Source organism: Astyanax mexicanus, chromosome 20 (assembly GCF_023375975.1).
Source record: "Astyanax mexicanus isolate ESR-SI-001 chromosome 20, AstMex3_surface, whole genome shotgun sequence".
NCBI classification, from domain to species: domain Eukaryota; kingdom Metazoa; phylum Chordata; class Actinopteri; order Characiformes; family Acestrorhamphidae; genus Astyanax; species Astyanax mexicanus.
The window spans coordinates 8,956,161-8,981,849 of record NC_064427.1 but is presented as its reverse complement, the minus strand read 5'-3'; the positions used below and the strand labels follow the sequence as shown (position 1 = coordinate 8,981,849).

The window sequence follows — 25,689 nt, the reverse complement described above, 5'->3', positions numbered from 1 at the left end:
GCCTCAACATTTAAAAAATGCTTTTTACATCAAATATGTGGTACAAATATTACATATTAAATATTCTTCACAGGTGAAAAACTAAGAGCACATAGTGGAAAGAGGGGGATGTTTTATATTACTTTACACAGTTGTTGTACATAGTCAATCTGTAAAATGAATTTGTTTTAATCCGACCACACAAAGTCGAAATAAACTAATTATGAGTTTCAAAGATCTATACAAATCGATACAGGCTGGTGATAAATCATTGTAGCTCAAAAGGGTTTTCTAGAACGAGCTAATATTTGGAAATAAAAAATGGTGATTGTTTTTAAATTGCTCTTGGGTGTAAACTGGACTGTGGGAATACAATTTCGTTCCACCTCATGCACCACACTTGATGTGAAATGACAATAAAATCTCCTTGAATCCTTCAATCCTTGAGTGCTGTCCACACTCGTGGTTCTGAAAGTGGTGTAACGTCAAGCCAAACATAAAAAAGGTAATGTCATCGTTGTGCCTCACATTGTTTAAAACATGTGTTCTCATAAATGACACGAGTATCATATTTGCTATAATGAACCCCGCCTACACCATGCGGGGAGGGGAACTGTGATGATGATACTTGGGGTACAGTTCAGAACAGCTTGGGACGGTTCTCAAGCCAAATCCCCCCCGCAGCTAGGTAAGAGATTAAGATGAGGGTGGTGATGGGGTGGAGGCGGGTGCGAGGTCGAAAGTCACGTAGGTGAGGAGCACCTGGGAGGTATATATATAGGACCAGGGGGAGGAGCTAGGGAACTTGAGGCGTGGTTCATATCCCAAAACTCTGTTAATTCTTAACAACACTTATGCCCACACATTTTTTTGCCAGATATAAAATTTCAAATAATGAGTGTACAATCAGTATAGCTATTGAGAGTTCAAAAGTGATCCGAAATCTATATAATGACAGATTCTGTATTATTTTATACGTGAATAAATGTAGAGACTGACAACTTGACTTTACTGTAAAACAAAAGTAGGTATTTACTGCATTCTAAATTGTAAATGCTTTAGTATGTATAATGATGTGCATATTAAAATATCGTTGTTGTTGTGCGTAGCCTTTAAAATGGATTTGTGTTAATCTGACCACACAAGGTCCAAATAAACTACTACGAGTTTCAATAATCTACACAAATCGATACAGACTGGTGAGAAATACGGTGTGGCTAGAGAGGGTTTTCTAGAACGAGCTCAAACTTGAAATGCAAACTTGCGATTTCAAAATGAAAAAAATGCGATCATGTCACAGGTAACAGTGCGTGTAATGTACAGGGAGCAAGCTACTTTTCTAATTTAAATAAACAAAAAGATAGCATTAAAATACCTTTTATTTTAATCAGCTGTATTATTTTTTCTAACTGATGTAATTTCCAAATTAACTTAAAATAACTGTAAAAAGGAACTGGGAAAAAAGCAACTTAAAAAAAAAAATCACTGACAAAATCATCAACGCTTGACACACTTCCGTGTCAGGAAACATAAATTAGGCTATTCTTACCTCTTCATCCCCTGTGGTGTTTAAAGTGATCACACTCGCTCCAAAAGGATCATTTTGGTGTAGTTTCAAAGTTCCCCCGGCAGGAAGTGTGTTGTCATTGTAAGATCTCACGAACTTAAAGTCACTGGTGCGTGATCCTGTTGTTAGATACGCATCATAATTATAAGAACTGCGCATTGTTCCAGTTCCATCAACGTCTGCGTAGTTGGGAGGGAGATATGCACTGGGAATGGCGACTGCTCCATCAAATAACAGTCTGGGCTTTCTCCTGTGACAAAACCTCACAGCCAGAATCAGAATTATGAAAGTCAGAAAGAAGGTGGACACTGAAACAAGTGCGATGATCAAATATGATGTGAGATTGGAGTTGTTCTCTTCAGAAGTCATGTCTTTAAATTCTGGAACTTCAGCGAGATTATCAGAAATAATTAAATACACAGAACAGGTTGTAGAAAGAGAGGGCTGTCCGTTATCTTTCACTGAAATAACAAGGTTCTGCTTCATGTTGTCAGATTCAGTGATGTCCCGCTGTGCCCTGATCTCTCCAGTGTGGAGACCAATAGTGAAAAGTCCTGCATCACTAGACTTTATAATGTGATATGACAACCATGCATTCTGTCCAGAGTCAGCATCCACCGCGATCACCTTGGAGACCAGAGAGCCTGACAGAGCAGCTTTAGGGACCATCTCAGTCATTAATGACTTTCCTTCTGGAGCAGGGTATAATATCTGTGGAGAGTTATCATTCTCATCTGATATGAACACACTCACAGTCGTGTTGCTGCTGAGTGGAGGAGAACCGTTGTCTCTGGCTACAACCTGGACTTTGAAGCTTCTGAATTGTTCATAATCAAATGACCTCACAGCATGGATCACTCCTGTGTCTGCATTAACAGATAAAAATGAGGACACTGGAACACCATTGACTTCACTGGACACCAGAGAATACAGAACTGTACCATTCTGCCTCCAGTCTGGATCTCTTGCAGCAACAGAGCAAATAGAGATGCCAGGTTTGTTATTTTCAGCTACATATGCACTGTGAGATAGCTGTTCAAATGATGGAGAGTTGTCATTGACATCTGAAATAGATAAATGAATAGTCTTAAAAGATGATAAAGGTGGAGAGCCTTCATCAGTAGCAGTAATGGTTATATTATAATCCGCTTCAGTTTCTCGATCCAGGGGTCTTGTTGTTTCCAAGGAAAAATAGTTCTTAATGGATGGATTCAGTTTAAAAGGCACATTTTGCTGAATTGAGCAACGGATCTGTCGATTATCTCCTGCGTCTTTATCTTGAACATTGATAATTGCCACCTCAGTGCCTACAACAGCATTCTCAGCAATAGGGTTGCTTAAAGATGTAAGAATGATTTTAGGAGCATTGTCATTTATATCAATGATATCAATAACAACACTTGCGGTAGATGCTAAGCCAGATCCATCCTTGGCCTGCACTTTAATTTCGTAATATTTCTCCACTTCGTAGTCTATATGTCCAGTCACCGTAATTTGTCCAGTTACCTTATCAATCGTAAATAACTGAGCTGCATTATCAGCAATGCGACTGAATTCATATAAGACTGCTCCATTCGCTCCTTCATCAGCATCTGTTGCACTTACTGTCACAACTTCAGTTCCTAAAGGTGAGTTTTCAACCAAAGTCACTTTATACAGAGGCCGACTAAACACTGGACTATTATCGTTAGCATCCAGCACGGTGATGTGTATAACGGCAGTCCCGGACCTCTGAGGGTTACCACCATCAAAGGCAGTCAGTAACAATTCAATGTCCTTCTGCTCTTCACGATCCAGCTCTTTTTCCAATACAAGCTCTGCATATTTCCCTTTCTCCGAGCTGCCCTGAACAGACAAAATAAAATGATCGTTCTTTTCCAGCGAATAGCCGTTTACTCCGTTGTGCCCGAGATCAGAGTCGTGAGCTTCGTCCAAACGGAAACGCTGCCCTTTCGATGCTGACTCTTGAATTTCAAATGTAATCCGTTCGTTAAGGAATTTTGGCGCATTATCATTAACATCCTCAATTACAAGAGAAATGCGGTGAACTTCCAATGGATTTGCTAAAACAAACTCATAGTTTAAGATACAGTTCGTTCTCGATCCGCATAGCATCTCCCTGTCCATTGTTTCCGCCACGAAGAGATCTCCATTTTTAAGGTTAACATCAGCATAACGTTTGCCGCTGTCCTCTGAATTTATTCTGGCCCTTCGTGCTGCTAACCTGTGAGCAGCGAGTCCAAGATCTTTTGCAATATTTCCAAAAACAAATTGACGTTTCGTTTCTTCTGGAACCGTGTAGGTAAAATCTCCGTGAATGCCACTCCAAAAGACAGAAAACATCACTGACCACAGAGAAAACATCGAAGCTGAAAGTGCACAGGAACCCATATTTGCAGCTATAGAATTCCACCCTATTGAATTAAACCTTTACGTTGATATATTAATAAAATGCTTCAGAAATAACGCAAGAGAGAAAAGGCTACTCCATTCATTTCGGAAATTGTCGTTACTGCTTTTTTGCAGCTGAATATTTAAGGAATGGGCGGAAAGGTTCAGCAGTATTTTAAGTGATGGTGAACAGCGACACTCTGAGTTCTTCATGTTTACTGCAAGTGTAAATGACAAGGTATGGACAAATAACACCAACAATAGCTTTGCAGGACGCTACTCCACGCCAATTAATGAATGCACGGTATAAGGATATAAAATAGATGTATAATTAGGCAATACGCCTAAAGATACAGCATGAATGCATTTTGGACTTATTTTGCTAAAAAATAATATACTGTGTAAAAACCGTGTAAATTGGTAAAAAAAAAAAAAAAACCTCCAATGCATACCTTTGAACATATATTTATAAATACATGTATTTTACCAAATAAAGATGTTTACAAAAAATTTATTATTATTATTTTTTGTGGAACATTTTAAACAACCTATAGTTTTAGCAGCATCAGCATTGAAGCCTAAGCAAGTGTTTGGAAACACTTTGAGTATACTTAAAGTATAATTATTACTTAAACGCTCTAAGTATTACAGATGTATTACTTTAAGTATGATAGATTTAAGTATTACTGACAGCAGTGAAAAGTGACATGAAAATACTAATAACTATTTAATAACAATTAGTATGGTCTGAATTAATATTCACTAAATTAGACTTAACATTAAAAATATAAAATAAAAATTATAACTGTAATGAAACAAAAATGTAAATAAGATCTACTGATACATATCTTTAATTGTTGGGATAATTTGAGGAGCCATAATGGACTGCCTTAATGTAGTTTAAATGAGACACAATAGGAAACTTTACAGCACCATGGCAAGCTCATACTCAGCCATCCTTTAAGCAGACTGAGAAATCAAAACCTTAAAATCAAAAACCTCCTTAAAACCTCCTCGGCAGGTAATGTGTTTTCAATCTGTGTATTTGTTTTTTAATATTTGTGTCTCTATATAACAAATAAAGACAGAACAATCACTACACTTAATGAAATATAAGGAAAAATGTTGCTAAAAATACTGGGATATTAAATAAAGCATAAAAGGCCTTAGTTTGTTAGATGCTTGCAGTCACTGAATTATTGCACCATTGCATACATTTAAAAGCTATGTTTCAAGAGGGTATTTACATGAAAGGAACAGCAATATTTAATGCACATATTTTAAAATACACAAACACTGTAATCAGGACTGACAATTGCCTCTTAATAAATAAAATCCATATTGTCACTTAATAATGTGTTCACAATGTGCAAGATAACTAAAGGCATGTAATGTGTGAGTCTTGCCACAAACAGAATGTGAAAACATTCAGAACTAGAAATTAGGTGATTTCTGTTATGACAGGGGAAATATACATCCAAATACACAACCAATACAAGAGACAAATAATAATGCAGTCATATTTATAGCACAGAAGTCGTCATCACTTTTCATTGGTTGTGTCTTTATAAATAAAACTTCTGACAAGTAATTGAATTAAATGCATGCTATTTATACCAGTTATAATTAAAAATACAATTGTGGAGACTAACCAAAATGTACATAGTTTTTGCATTTTTCAAAAAGCATACTGGGGAGGTGGAAGAAGATTTTGAAAACCTAGTTAGATTCTGTTACAGTCCACAAGTAAACTTACAAAACAATAATTCTAGCCAATGATTATACTGACCAATGGCAATAAAATCATACAAGCTGTATAGTAGCAATACATCTCTCAAAAACTTTGTATGCAAGTCAAGGTAAGTCTAGAAGCTTAATGTAGTTTAAAAGAGCAAATGAAAGAAAACTGTACAGCACCATGGAGAGCTCATTCTCAGCCATCCATTAAGCAGACTGAGAAATCAAAAGGTTAAAATAACAAACCTCTTTAAAACCTCCTTAGCATTTGTTTTTTTAAATATACAAGCTGCATATAAGCAACACAGCAACATCTCTCAGAAAACTATTTTATGCAAGTCAAGTTCAGTTGAGAAGCTTGTGGATATACAAGAATATCTGAAGGATCATGGTGAGGATTATAAACATAATGCAAGATAATAAAAGAAGAAAAAAAACAGGCAACATTGCTCTATTTTCACAAATACAGAACAAACAAAAAATAGCAGCGGCTTACCTCTGAATCTTTTGTATCAGCAATAAAAGAATCTTCAAATATGTCCTTTTCATTTGGACTTCTCTTTAGTGTTAAAGTTGAAGGCAGTGTATTGTCATTGTAAGATCTGATGAACTTAAAGTCACTGGTGCGTGAGCCTGTTGTTAGATACGCGTCATAATTGTAGGAACTGCGGAGTGTTCCAGCTCCCTCAACCTCTGCATAGTTGGGAGGGAGATATGCGCTGGGAATAGCGACTGCCCCATCAAACAACAGTCTGGGCTTTCTTCTGTGACAAAACCTCACAGCCAGGATCAAGATAATGAACGTTAGAAAGAAGGTGGACACTGAAACAAGTGCAATAATTAAATATGATGTAAGGTTGGAGTTGTTCTCTTCATAAGTCATGTCTTTAAGTTCTGGAACTTCAGCGAGGTTATCAGAAATAAGTAAATACACAGAACAGGTTGTAGAGAGAGGAGGCTGTCCATTGTCTTTCACAGAAATAACAAGGTTCTGCTTCATGCTGTCAGATTCAGAGATGTCCCGCTGTGCCCTGATCTCTCCAGAGTGAAGGCCAATGGTGAAAAGTCCTGGATCAGTAGACTTTAAAATGTGATAGGACAGCCATGCATTCTGTCCAGAGTCAGCATCCACAGCGATCACCTTGGAGACCAGAGAGCCTGACAGAGCAGCTTTAGGGACCATCTCAGTCATTAAAGACTTTTCTTCTGGAGCAGGGTATAATATCTGTGGAGAGTTATCATTCTCATCTGATATGAACACACTCACAGTTGTGTTGCTGCTGAGTGGAGGAGAACCATTGTCTCTGGCTACAACCTGAACTTTGAAGCTTCTAAACTGCTCATAATCAAATGACCTCACAGCGTGGATAACTCCGGTCTCTGCATTTACAGACAAAAATGAGGACACTGAAACACCATTGACCTCACTGGGTACAAGAGAATACAGAACTGTACCGTTCTGCCTCCAGTCTGGGTCTGTTGCAGTAACAGAACAAACTGAGGTGCCTGGTTTGTTATTCTCAGCTATGTATGCACTGTATAATTGCTCTTTAAATACAGGATAATTGTCATTAACATCTGAAATAGATAACATAATTATTTTTGATGATGACAGAGGGGGACTGCCTTCATCAGTGGCAACAATTGTAAGACTGTATTCTGTTAAAACCTCACGGTCTAATGGACCAGTTGTGACAATTGAATAGAAGTTTTTTATGGACGGGTTTAATTTGAATGGAACATTTTCCTGGATAGAACACTGAATCTGTTGATTTTCACCAGAGTCCTTATCCTGCACATTGATTATGCCTACCTCAGTCCCGGATTCTGTATTTTCAGGAACTGGGCTAGAAATGGATTGAATGTTAATAATAGGTTTATTATCATTTACATCAATAACTTCCACTATCACTTTGGTATTTGATGCCAGTCCTAGTCCATCTTTTGCTTGAATACGCAACTCATAAAAAGATTCTTCTTCATAATCAATTTGGCCAATCACTTTAATTTCACCGTTAGTCTTATCCAAAGAAAACGCCCTGGCTGCTTTATCAGACAGCTTACTAAATTCGTACACTACTTCTCCGTTCATGCCCTCGTCAATATCGCTTGCACTAATGGTAACCACTGAAGTGCCTATTCCGCAGTTTTCAGGTAAATTAACCCTGTAGGTAGACTGACTAAACACTGGAGCATTATCATTAGCATCTAGAACAGTAATATTTATAACTACAGAGCCAGTTCTCTGTGGTACACCACCATCAGTGGCAGTGAGTAATAAGGTCAGGTATTGTTCCAGTTCACGATCCAGCTCTTTGTCCAATACCAATTCGCTGTATTTACCTCCATCACTGTTACTTCTGATGTTTAGGGAAAAATGGGCATTCTTCTCTAACGAATATCGTTGAACTGAGTTTTGTCCAACATCTGCATCGTGGGCCTCGGCTAAAAGAAACGCCGTACCTTTTACCGCTGATTCTCGTATCTCAATTTTAATTGAATCGGTGGAAAATTGTGGAGAATTGTCATTAACATCCTCTATCTGAAGCGTAACAGCGTGCAACTCCAGAGGTTTCTCCAGCACAAGACTGTATTTTAATACGCATGATAGCCTCGAACCACAAATTTCCTCTCGGTCAGCAATCTCTTCCACAATCATCTTACCAGTACTATAATCAATGTCCACCAAACGCTTCCCACTGCCATCTGCATTCAAACGTGCTTTTCTTTCCGAAAGTCTTTTGGAGTCCAAACCGAGATCTGCAGCAATGTTCCCTACCACCGATCCTCGTTTCATCTCCTCAGGCACAGAGTAGCTTAAATCGCCATGGCTGATTCGCAGCAGCGAAAAAACGCCAAAGAAAAACAAGACGCTTCTTAATCCTTTGCCCATCATGTTTAGTGTTTAGATATATGTGTATCAACCCGACGTCGTTCACAATTCCTCAATAAATGCTCCAATGTTTAACTGCAAATATGTCCTTTGTGTCCACTCTAAATCAGGATGTATGCCTCACGAAAATAAAAATTCTTGGGAGGAGACGCAAATTAGACTTGTAACGCTGACTGAGAGCGACACTCTGAGGTTCATTTTGGAACTGCAACTCTATTACTTTACTAAGCTTTAATATGCTTACACATACACATTAGGGTGCAGACAGCTGAGGCACCGCTAAGAAACAACATTTAAACGCTCCTTTTCAGGTAAGTCAGTACTTGTTTTTTTATTTATTTATTTGTTAATTTATTTTAAGCAAGGCACTAATATTATAATAAATTTAAATTACATGTAAATATAAAGTGCTGACTTTACGTCACAGTGTTCCTTAATACATTCACAAACTCTCCTCAGTCACGTCTAGTGTATCCAACACATAGCTTGGTAACTCAGTGCTTTATAATGGTAATTCCTGTGATATGGTTACAAGATGATGTGGTGAAGCGATGTGCGGGGGGAGTAAAGTAGAACCAAACTTTACTCTTTAAATCTAGCTTATAACGTAATTTGTACTTATGTTTATTAGATATGTTCCAAGGTAACCTGTGTTTTTTAAAGCAAAAACTGAATATGTTCAAAAATCTGCTTTTCACATGTGGCAAATCAATGTCGTTAAAACGTAAAACTCTGCGCGTGATGCAACATATTTAACAATCCCTTCTAATAAACTCGAAAAAAAAAACACCACATGTTCGATAACTAATATTGGCAACAGTGAAACAGCTAACAGCACATGTGTCCTAAAACAGCCCAAAATTGCTAGAAATGTATACGATATTTAAGGAATATACGTCACGACATCAGATCTTACTAAACAAACAATACCAATGCTTTAGCTACAACGAACACGGGACGTTAGCCCTGTTGAAAATAAGAGACATCAGCTTCATTTAGTGTCAAAGCTTTTAGAGTGGCCAAGTCATTTAATTGAATGTACAGATACACATTGATAAACATATGGGCAAGGGGCGGGTGATCTGTTATATTTTGGGTATGACTAGCCTAGTTAGGCAGACTAACGATTTCTTTCATATTTATTCATTTTTTATATTGTCGATAGCCTAGCATTGCTTTGGGTCGGGGACTAAACTCAGTCCTGAGTCCTGATTTGCATCAGATCGTTGTTAATAGCTGTTTTTTTCTTGACGTTATGCAAACTTTGATTACATCAAACTCAAACAAAACGCTGGTCATTTCTACATTATTCCTGTATTTATAAATATTATGTTTTGTGCATGGGACGTAAAATAATAAATATTTTATTTAAATCACAGCAACAATGTAGTGCCGCCTTCTATATTATTAATATGTCCACTTGTTCCTTCATCTGTACTATCTGTACTATATGTCATACTATCAATTTTCAACTAACACATAATTACCGCATTTATGAAACTAAATTATATACAAAAGATGAGAACTATGGAATCAACCAAAGAGGGAGAGAAAAACTGAAACACAACAACGCTATGAAAAAAAAATATATAGTAGCCTACCTCCAGTATTTCATCAGGATCACAGAGACTGATCATGTTCGAATCATCCGGGCTCTTTCTCAGAGTACACCCAGCAGGAATTGTGTTGTCGTTGTAGGATCTCACGAATTTGAAGTCACTGGTGCGTGAGCCTGTTGTTAGATATGCGTCATAATTGTAGGAACTGCGGAGCGTTCCAGCTCCTTCAACTTCTGCATAGTTTGGAGGGAGATATGCACTGGGAATGGCGACTGCTCCATCAAACAACATTCTGGGCTTTCTCCTGTGACAAAACCTCACAGCCAGGATCAGGATAATGAACGTCAGAAAGAAAGTTGACACTGAAACAAGTGCGATGATCAAATATGACGTAAGATTGGAGTTGTTCTCTTCATAAGTCATGTCTTTAAGTTCTGGAACTTCAGCGAGGTTATCAGATATAACTAAAAATACAGAACAGGTTGTAGAGAGAGGAGACTGTCCATTGTCTTTCACAGAAATAACAAGGTTCTGCTTCATGTTGTCAGATTCAGAGATGTCCCGCTGTGCCCTGATCTCTCCAGTGTGGAGGCCAATGGTGAAAAGTCCTGGATCAGTAGACTTTATGATGTGATATGAAAGCCATGCATTCTGTCCAGAGTCAGCATCCACAGCGATCACCTTGGAGACCAGAGAGCCTGACAGAGCAGCTTTAGGGACCATCTCAGTCATTAAAGCCTTTCCTTCTGGAGATGGGTATAATATCTGTGGAGAGTTATCATTCTCATCTGATATGAACACACTCACAGTCGTGTTGCTGCTGAGTGGAGGAGAACCATTGTCTCTGGCTATAACCTGAACTTTGAAGCTTCTGAATTGTTCATAATCAAATGACCTCACTGCATGAATGACCCCTGTGTCTCCATTCACAGATAAAAATGAGGACACTGGAATACCGTTGACCTCACTGGGTATAAGAGAATATAGCACTGTACCGTTCTGCCTCCAGTCTGGGTCGCTTGCTGCAACAGAGCAAATTGAGGTTCCTGGTTTGTTGTTTTCAGCAACAAAAGCTTTATAGGATTGCTCTGCAAATACAGGTGAGTTGTCGTTTACATCAGCCAGAGACAACTGAAACGATTTCAAGGAAGTTAATGGTGGGGTGCCTTCGTCTACAGCAACAACTGTAATGTTGTATTCTGATGTAAGTTCACGATCAAGTGGACCAGATGTGACAATTGAGAAATAATTCTTAATAGAGGGAGTTAAAATAAAAGGAACGTTCCCCTGAATGCTGCAGCGGATCTGTCGGTTTCTCTCAGAATCTTTATCTTGTACATTAATTATACCTACTTCTGTTCCAGGCAATGCATTTTCTGGAATTGGGTTGCTTAATGATTTTAAGTGTATGGTTGGTGCATTGTCATTAATGTCGATTACATCTATCACAACTTTGGCAAAAGAGGCTAATCCCGAGCCATCTTTACTTTGAATTCGTAATTCATACGTTGTTTGTTTTTCGTAATCGAGGTAACCAATCAAAATTAAATCTCCCGTTTTTAAGTCAAGCGAAAACAATTTAAGCAAGTCACCAGACAGATGTCCAAATTCGTAGGTCACCTGGCCATTTGCACCTTCATCAGCGTCCGTGGCGCTCACTGTGGTTATAGTGGTCCCAACAGAGGAGTCTTCACGTATGCTTACCTTATAGACAGGCTGACTGAAAACAGGAGAGTTATCATTAGCATCAAGTACAGTAACCTGAATAACTATAGAGGCAGATCTAGGTGGATTTCCCCCATCGATGGCGGTGAGAAAGAGCCTCACCTCCTGCTCCTGTTCACGATCCAGTTCTTTTTCAAGGACTAACTCGCCATATTTTTCCTGACCAGGTTTATTATGAAAAAGAAAAGAAAAGTAAGGATTTTCTTTCAGTTTGTAGCTCTGCACGCAATTGATTCCTATGTCTGCATCATGTGCTTCATTCACAGCATAGCGAGCGCCTTTAATAGCTAATTCACTGATTTCGACTGTAATCATTTCTTTTGCAAACGCAGGGGAGTTGTCATTTATGTCAATAATTTCTATAACAATGCGATGTAATTCCAGAGGGTATTCAATAATTACTTCATATTTCAACGTACAAGTAGTCGTAAGTCCACATAGCTGTTCTCTGTCGATTCTCTCAGCGACAATCAGATCTCCAGTATTCATGTCTATGTCACAATATCGATTGCTGCCCTCGTCGACATCCAAACGCGCTTTACGCAAGGCTAGCGTCTTCACATTAATTCCAAGATCCCTAGCCAGATTCCCAATCACAGAGCCAATCTTTTTCTCCTCGGGAATAGAATAACTTACATCTCCATTCGCCGTCAAAAACATAATCAAAACACACATCACCTTGAACAAAAATGAACGAGCAAATAATCCGGTGTTCTCCATGTTAATCTGTCCAAACTGGTTCACATCCACTGTTGCCAAGATTAAAGTCCTGTTTTCTGATTAATGTATTAATATAAAATTCAAATACCCAACCGAAGTATGGAAAAGCAGTTTACATAAAAAAATAATCTCACAATGCTTCAACGTCGCTGCCTTGTGAGCCCGCTTGAAGCCTCTCCCCTTTTACATATTAGCACAGTGGGTGGAAAAATGCATTTCTCAATCTAAGACAGGTAAACAGCGACGCAGTGTGTTAAGTTCATAAACTGCACCAAAAAGGAAATGTCATAAGTATTACAGTTTTCTCGGATGGATAATAAACGAGAGAGCTGGATCAAATGTAAGATTATTAAACGAAAGGTTGCTATCGACCACCGGGGTGCTGAAATAAACCCTTTACGTGAAATCCAGTACAATTTGACCACTTTCATGATGTAAGTAAATTTAGTTAGCAAATTTCTCGAAACATCCTCTCATTAGTGTTGTTAGTGTGAAACATAAATTACTGCACAATCAGTCCGTTTTAGAAAATCAACCAACCCACAACAACAAACAAAACACAAAACTAACACAAAAACAATATATTGATTTAAAAGCCTTACCTCTAGTGTTTCACATGCATCGGTAAAACTGATTATATTTGAATAATCAGGGCTCTTCCTCAGAGTGCACTCAGCAGGAAGTGTGTTATCGTTGTAGGATCTCACGAATTTAAAGTCACTGGTGCGTGAGCCTGTTGTTAGATACGCGTCATAATTGTAGGAACTGCGGAGCGTTCCAGCTCCTTCAACTTCTGCATAGTTGGGAGGGAGATATGCACTGGGAATGGCGACTGCTCCATCAAACAACAGTCTGGGTTTTCGTCTGTGACAAAACTTTACAGCGAGGATCAGGACAATAAAAGTCAGAAAGAAAGTTGATACTGAAACAAGTGCGATGATCAAATATGATGTAAGGTTGGAGTTGTTCTCTTCATAAGTCATGTCTTTAAGTTCTGGAACTTCAGCGAGATTATAAGAAATAAGTAAATACACAGAACAGGTTGTAGAGAGAGGAGGCTGTCCATTATCCTTCACTGAAATAACAAGGTTCTGCTTCATGTTGTCAGATTCAGTGATGTCCCGCTGTGCCCTGATCTCTCCAGTGTGGAGACCAATGTTGAAAAGTCCTGGATCAGTAGACTTTATAATGTGATAGGATAACCACGCATTCTGTCCAGAGTCAGCATCCACAGCGATTATCTTGGAGACCAGAGAGCCTGACAGAGCAGCTTTAGGGACCATCTCAGTCATTAAAGACTTTCCTTCTGGAGCAGGATATAATATCTGTGGAGAGTTATCATTCTCATCTGATATGAACACACTCACAGTCGTGTTGCTGCTGAGTGGAGGAGAACCATTGTCTCTTGCTACAACCTGGACTTTAAAGCTTCTGAATTGTTCATAATCAAATGACCTCACTGCATGGATCACTCCTGTGTCTGCATTGACAGATAAAAAAGAGGACACTGGAACACCGTTGACCTCACTGGGTACCAGGGAATACACCACTGTCCCGTTCTGCCCCCAGTCTGGATCTCTCGCAGTAACAGAACAAACGGAGGTGCCTGGTTTGTTATTTTCAGCTACAAAAGCTTTATAGGATTGCTCTTCAAATACAGGTATGTTGTCGTTTACATCAGCCAGAGACAGCTGAAACGTTTTCAAGGAAGATAATGGTAGGGTGCCTTCGTCCACAGCAACAACTGTAATGTTGTATTCTGATGTAAGTTCACGATCAAGTGGACCAGATATGGCAATTGAGAAATAATTCTTAATAGAGGGAGTTAAAATAAAAGGAACGTTCCCCTGAATGCTGCAGCGAATATGTCGGTTTCTCCCAGAATCTTTATCTTGTACATTAATTATACCTACTTCTGTTCCAGGCAATGCATTTTCTGGAATTGGGTTACTTAATGATTTTAGGTGTATGGTTGGTGCATTGTCATTAATGTCGATTATATCTATCACAACTTTAGCAAAAGAAGCCAATCCCGAACCATCTTTACCTTGAATTCGTAATTCATACGTTGTTTGTTTTTCGTAATCGAGGTTACCATTCAAAATTAAATCTCCCGTTTTTGAGTCAAGCGAAAACAATTTAAGCAAGTCACCAGACAGATGTCCAAATTCGTAGGTCACCTGGCCATCTGCGCCTTCATCAGCGTCCGTGGCGCTCACTGTGGTTATAGTGGTCCCATAAGAGGAGTCCTCACGTATGCTTACCTTGTAGACGGGCTGACTAAAGACTGGATAATTATCATTAGTATCAAGTACAGTAACCTGAATAACTACAGAGGCAGATCTAGGTGGATTTCCCCCATCGATGGCGGTGAGAAAGAGCCTCACCTCCTGCTCCTGTTCACGATCCAGTTCTTTTTCAAGGACTAACTCGCCATATTTTTCCTGACCAGGTTTATTATGAAAAACAAAAGAAAAGTAAGAATTTTCTTTCAATTTGTAACTCTGTACGCTATTGATTCCTATGTCTGCATCATGTGCTTCATTCACAGCGTAACGTGCGCCTTTATCAGCTGATTCTCTGATCTCCAATGTGATAATTTCCTTTGCAAACGTGGGGGAGTTGTCATTAATGTCAGTAATTTCTACAACAATGCGATGTAATTCCAGAGGGTTTTCAATAATTACTTCATATTTCAACGTACAAGTAGTCGTAAGTCCACATAGCTCTTCTCTGTCGATTCTCTCAGCGACAATCAGATCTCCAGTATTCATGTCTATGTCACAATATCGATTGCTGCCCTCGTCGACATCCAAACGCGCTTTACGCAAGGCTAGCGTCTTCACATTAATTCCAAGATCCCTAGCCAGATTCCCAATCACAGAGCCAATCTTTTTCTCTTCGGGAACAGAATAACTTACATCTCCATTCACCTTCGATAACATAATCAAAAAACACGTCACGCCAAACAAAAAAGAACGAGCAAATAATCCGGTGTTCTCCATGTTAAACTGTCCAAACTGATGCACCTCCACTGTTGCCAAGATTAAAGTCCTGTTTTCTGATTAATATAATAATATAACATTTAAATAACCAGCCGAAGTATGAAAAAAAAGCTAACGTGAAAATATTCTCACAATGCTTCAACGTCGCTGCCTTGTGAGCCCGCTTGAAGCCTCTTCCCTTTTACATATTAGCACAGCGGGCGGAAAAATAAATGTCTCCATCTAAGACAGGTGAACAGCGACGCAGTGTGTTATGTTAATAAACTGCACCTAAAAGGAAATATCACAGATTTTTTTCTATATTTTTCGGTTGGATGATAAACGAGAAGCTGAAACAAATGCAAGTGTATTAATCGAAAGGTTGCTGTCAACCACCAGGGTGCTGAAATGACGTATAATCAAGTACACTTTCATGATGTAAGTAGTTTTAGTGTTCAAACTTCTCAAAACATCCTTTCATTTGTCTTGTAATAGTGAAACATGAATTACTGCACAATCAGACCGTTTAAGAAAAAAAGCCAACCCACAAAAACAAACAAAACACAAAACCAACAAAAAGATATTAATTTAAATGCCTTACCTCTAGTGTTGTACATGCGTCGGTGAAATTGATTATATTTGAATCATCTGGGCTCTTCCTCAGAGTGCACTCAGCAGGAAGTGTGTTGTCGTTGTAGGATCTCACGAATTTGAAGTCACTGGTGCGTGATCCTGTTGTTAGATACGCGTCATAGTTGTAGGAACTGCGGAGAGTTCCAGCTCCCTCAACCTCTGCATAGTTGGGAGGGAGATATGCACTGGGAATGGCGACTGCTCCATCAAACAACAGTCTGGGCTTTCTCCTGTGACAAAACCTCACAGCCAGAATTAAAATAATGAATGTCAGAAAAAAGGTGGACACAGCAACAAGTGCGATAATCAAATATGATGTAAGATTGGAGTTATTCTCTTCATAAGTCATGTCTTTAAGTTCTGGAACTTCAGCGAGATTATCAGAAATTAGTAAATATACAGAACAGGTTGTAGAGAGAGGAGGCTGTCCATTATCTTTCACTGAAATAACAAGGTTCTGCTTCATGTTGTCAGATTCAGCGATGTCCCGCTGTGCCCTGATCTCTCCAGTGTGGAGACCAATGGTGAAGAGTCCTGGATCAGTAGACTTTATAATGTGATAGGACAACCACGCATTCTGTCCAGAGTCAGCATCCACAGCGATCACCTTGGAGACCAGAGAGCCTGACAAAGCAGCTTTAGGGACCATCTCAGTCATTAAAGACTTTCCTTCTGGAGCAGGGTATAATATCTGTGGAGAGTTATCATTCTCATCTGATATGAACACACTCACAGTCATGTTGCTGCTGAGTGGAGGAGAACCATTGTCTCTTGCTACAACCTGAACTTTAAAGTTTCTAAACTGTTCATAATCAAATGACCTCACTGCATGGATCACCCCTGTGTCTCCATTCACAGATAAAAATGAGGACACTGGAACACCATTGACCTCACTGGGTACCAGGGAATACAGAACTGTACCGTTCTGCCTCCAGTCTGGATCTCTCGCAGTAACAGAACAAACGGATGTCCCTGGTTTGTTATTCTCAGCTACATATGCACTAAATATTTGGTGTTCGAATACGGGAGGATTATCGTTTACATCTGCTACCTGTATATTCAGAGTTGTAGTTGAGAATAAGGATGGTGTACCTCCATCAGTTGCTGTTATTGTGACATTATACTCGGTGACTATTTCACGATCTAGGAAAGCAATGGTAACTAATGTAAAATAATTCTTAATTGATGGTTGCAGTTTAAAAGGTAAATTGGTGGGAATGGAACAACTGACCCTACTATTTTCACCAGAGTCGTGATCCTTAACGTTTAGTATGGCAACTTCTGAACCAAGAGCAGTATTTTCTGGAATTGGGTTCGTAACAGTCTTAACTGTTATCAATGGAGCATTGTCGTTAACATCAACTATTTCAACCAGGACCTTACAGTGGCTCGTCTGACCGCCACCATCTTCCGCTTGTATCTCCATCTCATACGCAGATGCACGTTCGTGGTCAAGTTGGCCCATTAACAAAATTTCCCCACTCTTTTCGTCAATTTGAAAAATATTATTTGTCCGATCAGAAAGATGGTTAATATAATAGGTGATTAGCCCATTTGCACCTTCATCCAAGTCAGTGGCTGTAATTTTCACAACAGTTGTTCCAGGAGGTGAATTTTCAAATAACTCTACTTTGTATGAAGACTGTGAGAACACTGGCGTATTGTCATTAATATCCATAACAATTACGTGAACAACAACTGTGCCAGATCGCGGAGGATTGCCTCCATCGAGAGCAGTCAGGATCAAAGTGTGTTCAGCTTCTGTCTCGCGATCGAGGCTGCTTTTCAAAACAATGTCGACATACCTGTCTCTATTTGACCTCGCATCAACATCAAAATGCTTGTTCTGACTGAGAATGTAACTCTTAACAGAATTAATGCCAATATCCCCATCTCGTGCGCAAGCTATTTGAAATTTACTCCCAGTCGACGCAGTCTCACTGATTTCCAGCTTTATTGAATCTTTTGGAAACACAGGCGCGTTGTCATTGACGTCCAGCACCTCCAAGATGACATTGTGAAGCTCAAGAGGATTTTCAAGAATAAATTCAAAATGCAAAAGACAGTTAGACGTTGTTCCACACAGAGCCTCCCGGTCGATTCTCTGCAAAACGACAATACGTCCCGAATCTAAATCTACTCCACAATATCGTCTTTCACCTTGATAATCCAGTCTTGCCTTGCGAGATCTCAAACCTTTGGAATCCAGGTTTAGGTCCTTACTTAGGCTCCCGATTGTGTATTTGGTGCTTGTTTCCTCCGGTACAGAATAACGCAGGTCTGCGGCAATAGCATGAGCAAGGAATAAATACAATATCACAGCCCAAATTCTCCATTTGTTGAAAGAGTCTAGCGTAGTGGACATGTTTGCAAATCCAAATGAGATTCTATTAATTATATTTTAGTTTTAGATATTTTAATTAGTATATTAAGTATATTTCTTCGTCTCGTAGATCTGCAAAAAACAGTTATGTTCTTTGTGAAGGGACGAAAATAACTGCCTATAATGGGTGGTTCCCTGATTGAGAATTTAGAATTGGTAAAGAGCGACACCGAGAGGTAAGGGAGAGTGACTGCAAACTGATATATATGAAAAGTATTTATTGAATCTAGCAGTAAATATTTAAATAGCTGTGTTAGTGGTAATAAGACGTAAAATGAAACACAATTATTTATGGTAAAGAGTTTCATTTGATAAATCCATATTAAGATATTGACCCCAATTATTAATTAAAAAGATAACACATTTGTTGTTGTTGTTGTTTAATAATATTAATAATAGTCATGCCCTTTCAGCACCACGGACAGCGCCATTAAAATAAATCGACGCTGACACATTGCTGTTGATGGCACTGCATAAAAAACACAAACACAAAAAAAAAACAAAATTATAGTATTTAAAAAAATACATTAAAAAATGTATTATATTCTTTTTTTTTTTTTTTTTTTTGAAATTACACAATAAATCTAAATAATTTTCTGTGCTGATTTCTGTTCATCACTATTTGCAGTTACACTATTTATCACTAGTTTTTCTCAGATAACATTGTGAGTAAATTACACTGTACTATATCAAGCTCTATAGTGAGTATATGCATAGGAGCGGTGTAGGAGAACATTGACTAGACACTGCACTTTCACTTCAAAATATATTTTTTAATTTTTCAAATTAAACGCCAATTCACACTTCGTTACATATACACTGAAGTATGTTTTGGTTGGTGTACTTTAGTAGATTTTACAAATATAATGTAGCACCATATTAACCAATGCGTCTTCTCTCGTGGTTTCTTGCATCATTTATTTGCATAGTGGACGTGTCCTTTCCAACAACTCACAATCAGTGTGCATTCTTGCCCACCAGGGCTACTTTCCCGGTATTCAGTTTTATCTTTTAAAATGGCTGCCTGGCCACATTCCAACATTGTTGTAAGATTTAAGTGCATGTTACCATTGTACTGCAAAGTGCGACTTCATGTTGGCTAAGACTGCAATGAAGGAATTCTGCGCTGGATTTATTTTCACAGGTAATGAATCATCTGGCAGAAAGGAAGGAGGACCATGAAGCGAAAACAAGTTGATCTTGCCTGAAAAAGAAATAGTCATATTAAGAGGCTAAAAACTACACTGGCAATGTTTCTATTTTTTATTTTTTAATGATTAACTAAATACCTAAGGGAAGGTAGTCCTTATCCACAAGAATGAACACGGATGGGTTTACCGTGGGAGACACGCTTATTATGCAAAAAAAATTAGGCTAATATTCAGTAGTTTTCTTATATTTCTTATAGTTTTCAGTAGAACTTTTCTTATATTAATTTTGATAACACTTAGAAATTGCAACTAAAAATATCTAGTAGGCAGAACTGCATTTTATGTACACTTTAATATTAAACATTAAATAAACATTACTTGAATATTAGAGTCATATTTACGTATTTTACATATTTTCATATTAACTTTTTCAAGGCAATCGGTTCCCCAAGTAAAAACATAATATTTTAGAGTGTAATGCAAATACATTATTATCTTTTGGATAAAATCTTAACTTAACTTAACTGCACTGATTATATTGTAATCTTTGTACAACCCCAAATCTGGAAATAATGTGACTGTATGGAAAATACCAAAAAAACAAACAAAAAAAAAAAAAACAGTATTTTAATTTCCATTATCTTATTTTTTATTTGGTAGACAGCATGAATTCAATATATTTAATGTTTTGTCTGCCTAACTTAAGAGGGTATTGGTATTGAATTGGCCTGCTATTTTAGGCTGGCAACACGTTTTTTAATTAAAAAAAAAATGTTTTATGGAATGTAAGCAGACAAAACATGAAATATATTGGGTTAATACAGTTTTTAGTCAAAAGAAAAATCTATGTAAATGTAAAAAACACTGGGATTTATTTTTATTTGTGTTTTCCATACTCTCACAACCTTTTGAGGTTGTTCTGCATTGTTTTATACATTAGCTTGTGAACAAATCAAACACTGCAATGATTTAGTAGTGATTTGCAAATAATAATAGCCTTATCCATTATTAATCTAAACAATTTTGCACATTTGGTATGATTCATTACAGTAAGTTCCAGTTGCATTCTGATGGTATGGAACAATCAGGGAAGAATATTATGATAAAAGATTATTTTAACTGAGGATGAAATTAATAATTTCAAGTAGGCAAAAACGCTGCAGTATGGAAAACGTTTTTTTTTTTTTTTTTAAATATGCTTGTGTCCATAGTTATTTTTATGTACTGATATTAGTACAAACTAATACAACTAAAGTCACAAGTTATTTATGAGGACAAATATACAGAATTAGTTACCTTGTTTTAATTTTGAGGCCACATTAGTAGAAATTCCATCTCTCATTTTGTGTGTGGGAAAAAAAATCCAAAGTTGTTTCTCTTTTTTTCATCTGTCCCCTTATCAACACTGACTATTCTTAAAAGCATCTTTTTTCTCCAGCACTGCCATATTATACTGATTTGAATTAAGTTTTTACTGTTTGAATGTAAGTTTTTCTTTCCCCAGATGTTAGTTAATATGCTTGCTTGTATTCTATAAGTGAATAATAGGTATTTTATGTCTGCCTGGAGTCCATCTGTGGCTTTGTAGATTAGATGTTGATTTGCAAGGCTATTCGAAAGGAAGATAAATCTCATCAGGAACAATTAAAGACTAAAGTGGGACTCATCATTGAATTTGACCCACTAGGAAGGCTCTGTGGTCGGTACCAAGATGAAGGTTTGTGTCACACATCCAGAAGACCTGTTGTAATGGTGTGGGTTGGAATTTTATACAATGGCAGATCACCTTTATTATTTATTATTATTATTATAAAACTCAGACTATGGTGTGCATAGTCATTTCGAGAGCTTCCATTAAAGATAGCTGTATAGATCTATTCCTTATTAAAAATGTGTGGGAGGCTTTTTGATTTGCTATCCACCCCACAGTCCACACTTACACTTATCTACATCAATCAACATTTTAAATTCAAATATTTTTCTGTTTCTGGTATACACACATTTAAAGCTTGCAACTATGAAGACTCACAACCATAATGGCTGTTTTTAAGAAGCAATGGCTACAAGGTAATATATGGATGTCACAACATGTATTATTTTGTGGCATCACAATATAATTTCACAGTCTCAAAAAAAAAATCAGTTACCACACTATATTATATTGTGGCTTAATTAATCAAATGATTAAAAACAACTGGGGCTTTATAGCATAATGACCTTCCTGGCTAATATGAGAAAAACAGAAGTCTTATGGACAATTATCAGGTAAGTATGAAAGAAACTTTATTTGTGATTTATAAACAAAAACACATTACCAGATTTTATAAAGTAATAAAAAAGAAAAAAAGAAAAAAGGGGAAAAAAAAGAAAATAACACAATTTTACCATTACACTGATGAGCAGGTGTACAAAAAGGTTGTTCAACAGATTTGCACTGTCAAGAGCCAAGTCAAGAGCATAGTGCCACCCTTGCACTGAATGACTTAATAGACATTCACAACACACAAGCAGAGTACATATACACTTTTTTTTATCTTGTTTTGTCATTTTTTAAATGTTTTTATAATGATTTTTGTCATTTATAATGAAAAAAAAAAGAGTTTGACATTGTAGAATGGATATATGGATGAATTTCACATTAGCCAAAATAAAACCAAAAAGAAACAAAAGTATACATACATATATATGTGTGTGTGTGTATGTGTGTGTGTGTGGGTATAAAAAGTCAGAGCATAACACTACATCATTACATATATCTAGATTGTTACGTTTAATGTTGATGGCAAAGGGCATTTGTTTTTCTGTAAATTGTATATTTGAATGTATGTATGTATGTGCTTGTACATTTCAATCTGAATGAAGAATTCAAAATAACTCAGCAGAGACTATATACGTCTCCATTTTTAAGGGAAATGACTGAAAGTATTTATGAAAAACATATCTATCTATATATATCTATATATAGTTTTTGTTATTCCGCGTATTACATGCAAACAGCAATTTAGTGATTTGACAGCACTAAACCACACCTGAAGGAGGCTGTGTGAATGTATGTGATGTGTGTCTGGACATATTTGTATGTGTATGTGTTTGTATGTTTACATTTGTGTGTGTGTGTCTGTGTGTCTGTGTCTGTGTGTGGTGAGAATGCAGTCTTATAGCAGCGCCAACATCTCCCCCATACCTTTAATAATAGTCCTACAGCCAAGAGTAAAAAAAAGAAAAGAATAAAAAGCATAGAGGTCACCAAACCATTTTTGCCAAACCCTCTAAGGATAAGAAAAGAAAGCATAGACAATACAGACATGAAACCTTCTTCTGTTGTAGATCCATCACTTTTCAGTGCTTAATTCATTTTTTTATTTTTTATTTTACACAACTAAAACAAAAGAATATGCTGCATCAGTCTTTAATATCTCTGTAGTCTACTATGTTGTATATGACCCACCCTTTATACATTTGGTCAAACCAAGCTCCATAAAATGAAAGTAAATGTAGGCCTATCTACTGTACACAACTCTTCGCCTCCAGAAAAGGGATGCCCACGTCCTTTGCACTGCTGTTAAACCACTGGCTTGTGGATGAAAGGGATGACACATGTGCTTGCTTATATTCCCTGGGGAAGAGTTCAGTTCCAGTAACAGGAGCTGTGAGTTTCAGTAACAGTGCTGAGGCTCAGTTGACTTGACAGGGATAGAAGTGATCTTGAGACAGGTCTCTGTTATTCAGTCCATCCTGCCATGGTAGGCAATATAGTCACAAGGGGGCAGCTTTGGCTTCGGCCACCCTAATGCGTGACTATGAGTGTGAGGATTGTGTGTGTTTGTGTGTGTGTTTGTGTTTGTGGGTGGGAGGGGGTAGCAAATCTTACAAGCACTGAAAGGCAAAGAGCTGAAAGGGAGACAGAGCGAGAGCTTGAAGAACATCTACTGAACATTCACAACAGAGGCAAAGGGATCAGGCTTGATTTGACATGAAGCAACAAGCACCATTCCTGCCTATATTACAGACTCCACGAGGCTGCAGCACCACCTCACTGCGTCCTGCACTGTGTTCTGGGTTGTGTTGGATGTGGTCTACGCTAATGATGATGCATGGTGAGCAGACTGCCATGTGCCGAGTGTGTCCATCCTGGCACTGCTGGACTGGTGTCGTTTCTACACTATTAGGTACTATTAGGTCTGGTGTGATAGAAACACACATCGTGTCATTGTGTGTTGAATATTTTCGTCTGTAGGCATCACTTTGAGATGATATATTCACAAAGCTGTATTTCGTTTTTAACACAGTAAAGCACTCTTATTGGGTGTGAGGTGCCAGCAGGGGGCGCTGTGAACAATACCTATATATATATTTCTGTATATCTATATATAAAACACGCTGCTACTGTTCTACCCCTGAAGTGATTTTGATTAATCAGCCTCAATCTCACACAGACATCATTGTTGCCAGATTATTAGAGTCACATTTTCTGCAGACACATTTTGTGTCGAATTTACAATACAAATTTGTTGATTTCATACTGAAGACCAAGCCCGCATTTTGCTCTTTTTCTCTCTGAAGTCCTAGTTGTGAAGAAGACTTGAGGAACAGGAGACTCCCTTTCCATTCTTAGACCTTTGGGTTTATGAAGGGCAAGTGTTCATGGTTCATTCTAGGGCACAACACAGTGCCCTAAGTTCTTACGTGTTTAGAATGCTTCTTAGAAACATGTGGACTAGGATTCTTTCATCTAAGAAACATACATAAATAGTGCGATAGCCAATTATTGCCTCCTGGAAGCCAGGCATAATGTAGAATCGTAGGGCATAATGAGTAGATGGGTAAAGAGAGAAGGGTCTCTTCTGATTAGCGCAGGGCAGCGCTTCCCCTAAATGAGAGCTGGACTTAAAAAGGCTCTCCTCTCTGTACTCACATTTTATCATTTTTATTTTTTGTTTCTTTTTCACTGAACGTGAGTTTTTGCTACCGACTTCAGTCCCCGCTCCTCTACTCTTCTCCATCATCTTTTCCTTTGTCTTTCTTCTCCTTCTTTTCCTTCTTCTTCTTTTTTTTCTTTTTAGCCTCCTCTTTCTTGCCGAAGGTGATGAAGTCACCTTTATCATCCAAGGCTCCTGGGTCTTGACGGATGGAGATTATGGCTGGGGAGCCTGGGATGATGAAGGCTTCAGGAGGGATCTCCCCAGGCTTCAGGGCCTGTGGGGGGCCGTAACCTGGGCCCGCACCATAACGGAAGCTCCAGCTATTGCTGTTGATCCCAGCTCCGACAGGTGGAGAGAGTTGTCCTTCACCTTCACCATCTAAATGAGAGAAAGAGAGAGAAAAAAAGAGAAAGGAGAAAGGAACATTAGGTCACTTATATATACTTCACATACTCTTAAAAATAAGCGTGATGAAAAGGATTCTTTGGAGTGATATAAAGTTAGAACCACTTTTGGTTCCAGAAAGACAGAATAAATGGATGATTCTTTAACACAAGACCAAATGTTTTGATTAGTAGTGCCACATACTACTTGCAACATTTCCACATGCTAATTCATCTTACTGTGACCAACACTGGCAATTAGCCCAGCCACTAGTCTGGGCATAGATAGTAATTACTTTTTTTTATGAATGAACACAATGAGTTTGTAGTGTGGGTTACATAAAACTAAATTATTGTAATTTATTAGAAACCATAGGCTAGTGCAGTACTTGCCTCTTACCAACATAGCAACATGAGATTTACACCCAATATTTAACTTTATATATAACATTTAGGGCTGGGTTTAGAGCGTCCTTTATAGGGAAAACAATGTTCCAGTATATGCACGCTGACACCACCATAGCAAATCTTTGCTTTATTTTCCAGACAGCAGTGCTATTTATGACTTACATTTATGTTACAGCTGTAAGGAGATGGTCATGTTACATAAATGCCTCATAACTATATATAAAAAAATACACTGCCTGGTTAAAAAAGGCCAC

The 25,689-nt window shown here is 37.9% G+C and overlaps 6 protein-coding genes across 33 annotated transcripts in view; all 6 read right to left on the bottom strand.

Moving 5' to 3' along the window:
• Positions 1-1,485: 1,485 nt before the first annotated feature.
• On the bottom strand, positions 1,486-4,085 carry LOC125784846 (protocadherin beta-7-like). The gene has a single exon (XM_049468716.1). The coding sequence runs from the start codon at positions 3,935-3,937 to the stop codon at positions 1,514-1,516; it is 2,424 nt and encodes an 807-aa protein (XP_049324673.1). The 5' UTR covers positions 3,938-4,085; the 3' UTR covers positions 1,486-1,513.
• Positions 4,086-6,099: 2,014 nt separating this feature from the next.
• LOC125784844 (protocadherin gamma-A12-like) lies at positions 6,100-8,695 on the bottom strand. Its single transcript, XM_049468708.1, has one exon. The coding sequence runs from the start codon at positions 8,568-8,570 to the stop codon at positions 6,132-6,134; it is 2,439 nt and encodes an 812-aa protein (XP_049324665.1). The 5' UTR covers positions 8,571-8,695; the 3' UTR covers positions 6,100-6,131.
• Positions 8,696-9,527: 832 nt separating this feature from the next.
• LOC125784899 (protocadherin beta-16-like) lies at positions 9,528-12,737 on the bottom strand. The gene is made up of 2 exons (XM_049469064.1): positions 10,169-12,737; positions 9,528-9,533 (listed from the first exon to the last, which is right to left on the bottom strand). Exons 1-2 carry the CDS (start codon positions 12,569-12,571, stop codon positions 9,528-9,530), a joined length of 2,409 nt encoding a protein of 802 aa, XP_049325021.1. The 5' UTR covers positions 12,572-12,737.
• A 93-nt stretch (positions 12,738-12,830) lies between these two features.
• On the bottom strand, positions 12,831-15,740 carry LOC125784898 (protocadherin beta-16-like). Its single transcript, XM_049469063.1, has 2 exons — positions 13,169-15,740; positions 12,831-12,837 (listed from the first exon to the last, which is right to left on the bottom strand). Exons 1-2 carry the CDS (start codon positions 15,574-15,576, stop codon positions 12,831-12,833), a joined length of 2,415 nt encoding a protein of 804 aa, XP_049325020.1. The 5' UTR covers positions 15,577-15,740.
• Positions 15,741-16,138: 398 nt separating this feature from the next.
• LOC125784897 (protocadherin gamma-A11-like) lies at positions 16,139-18,753 on the bottom strand. Its single transcript, XM_049469062.1, has one exon. It carries the CDS (start codon positions 18,551-18,553, stop codon positions 16,139-16,141), a length of 2,415 nt encoding a protein of 804 aa, XP_049325019.1. The 5' UTR covers positions 18,554-18,753.
• A 3,227-nt stretch (positions 18,754-21,980) lies between these two features.
• The window catches only part of LOC103026865 (protocadherin alpha-C2), a 105,069-nt gene continuing 101,360 nt past the window's right edge, over positions 21,981-25,689 (bottom strand). For 19 of the 28 annotated variants that reach the window (XM_049468696.1, XM_049468694.1, XM_049468695.1 and 16 more), the window contains one exon: positions 21,981-25,022. In XM_049468696.1, the coding sequence (XP_049324653.1) occupies positions 24,712-25,022 (311 nt within the window). In that variant the 3' untranslated portion in view covers positions 21,981-24,711. The remainder of the gene's footprint in view (positions 25,023-25,689) is intronic. The other 9 variants (XM_049468707.1, XM_049468705.1, XM_049468703.1 and 6 more) reach the window with 1 other exon arrangement.

Excerpts from the sequence above, each read along its gene's own strand:
- LOC125784846 (XM_049468716.1), bottom strand. The coding sequence starts at position 3,937 with ATGGGTTCCTGTGCACTTTCAGCTTCGATGTTTTCTCTGTGGTCAGTG.
- LOC125784844 (XM_049468708.1), bottom strand. The coding sequence starts at position 8,570 with ATGATGGGCAAAGGATTAAGAAGCGTCTTGTTTTTCTTTGGCGTTTTT.
- LOC125784899 (XM_049469064.1), bottom strand. The coding sequence starts at position 12,571 with ATGGAGAACACCGGATTATTTGCTCGTTCATTTTTGTTCAAGGTGATG.
- LOC125784898 (XM_049469063.1), bottom strand. The coding sequence starts at position 15,576 with ATGGAGAACACCGGATTATTTGCTCGTTCTTTTTTGTTTGGCGTGACG.
- LOC125784897 (XM_049469062.1), bottom strand. The coding sequence starts at position 18,553 with ATGTCCACTACGCTAGACTCTTTCAACAAATGGAGAATTTGGGCTGTG.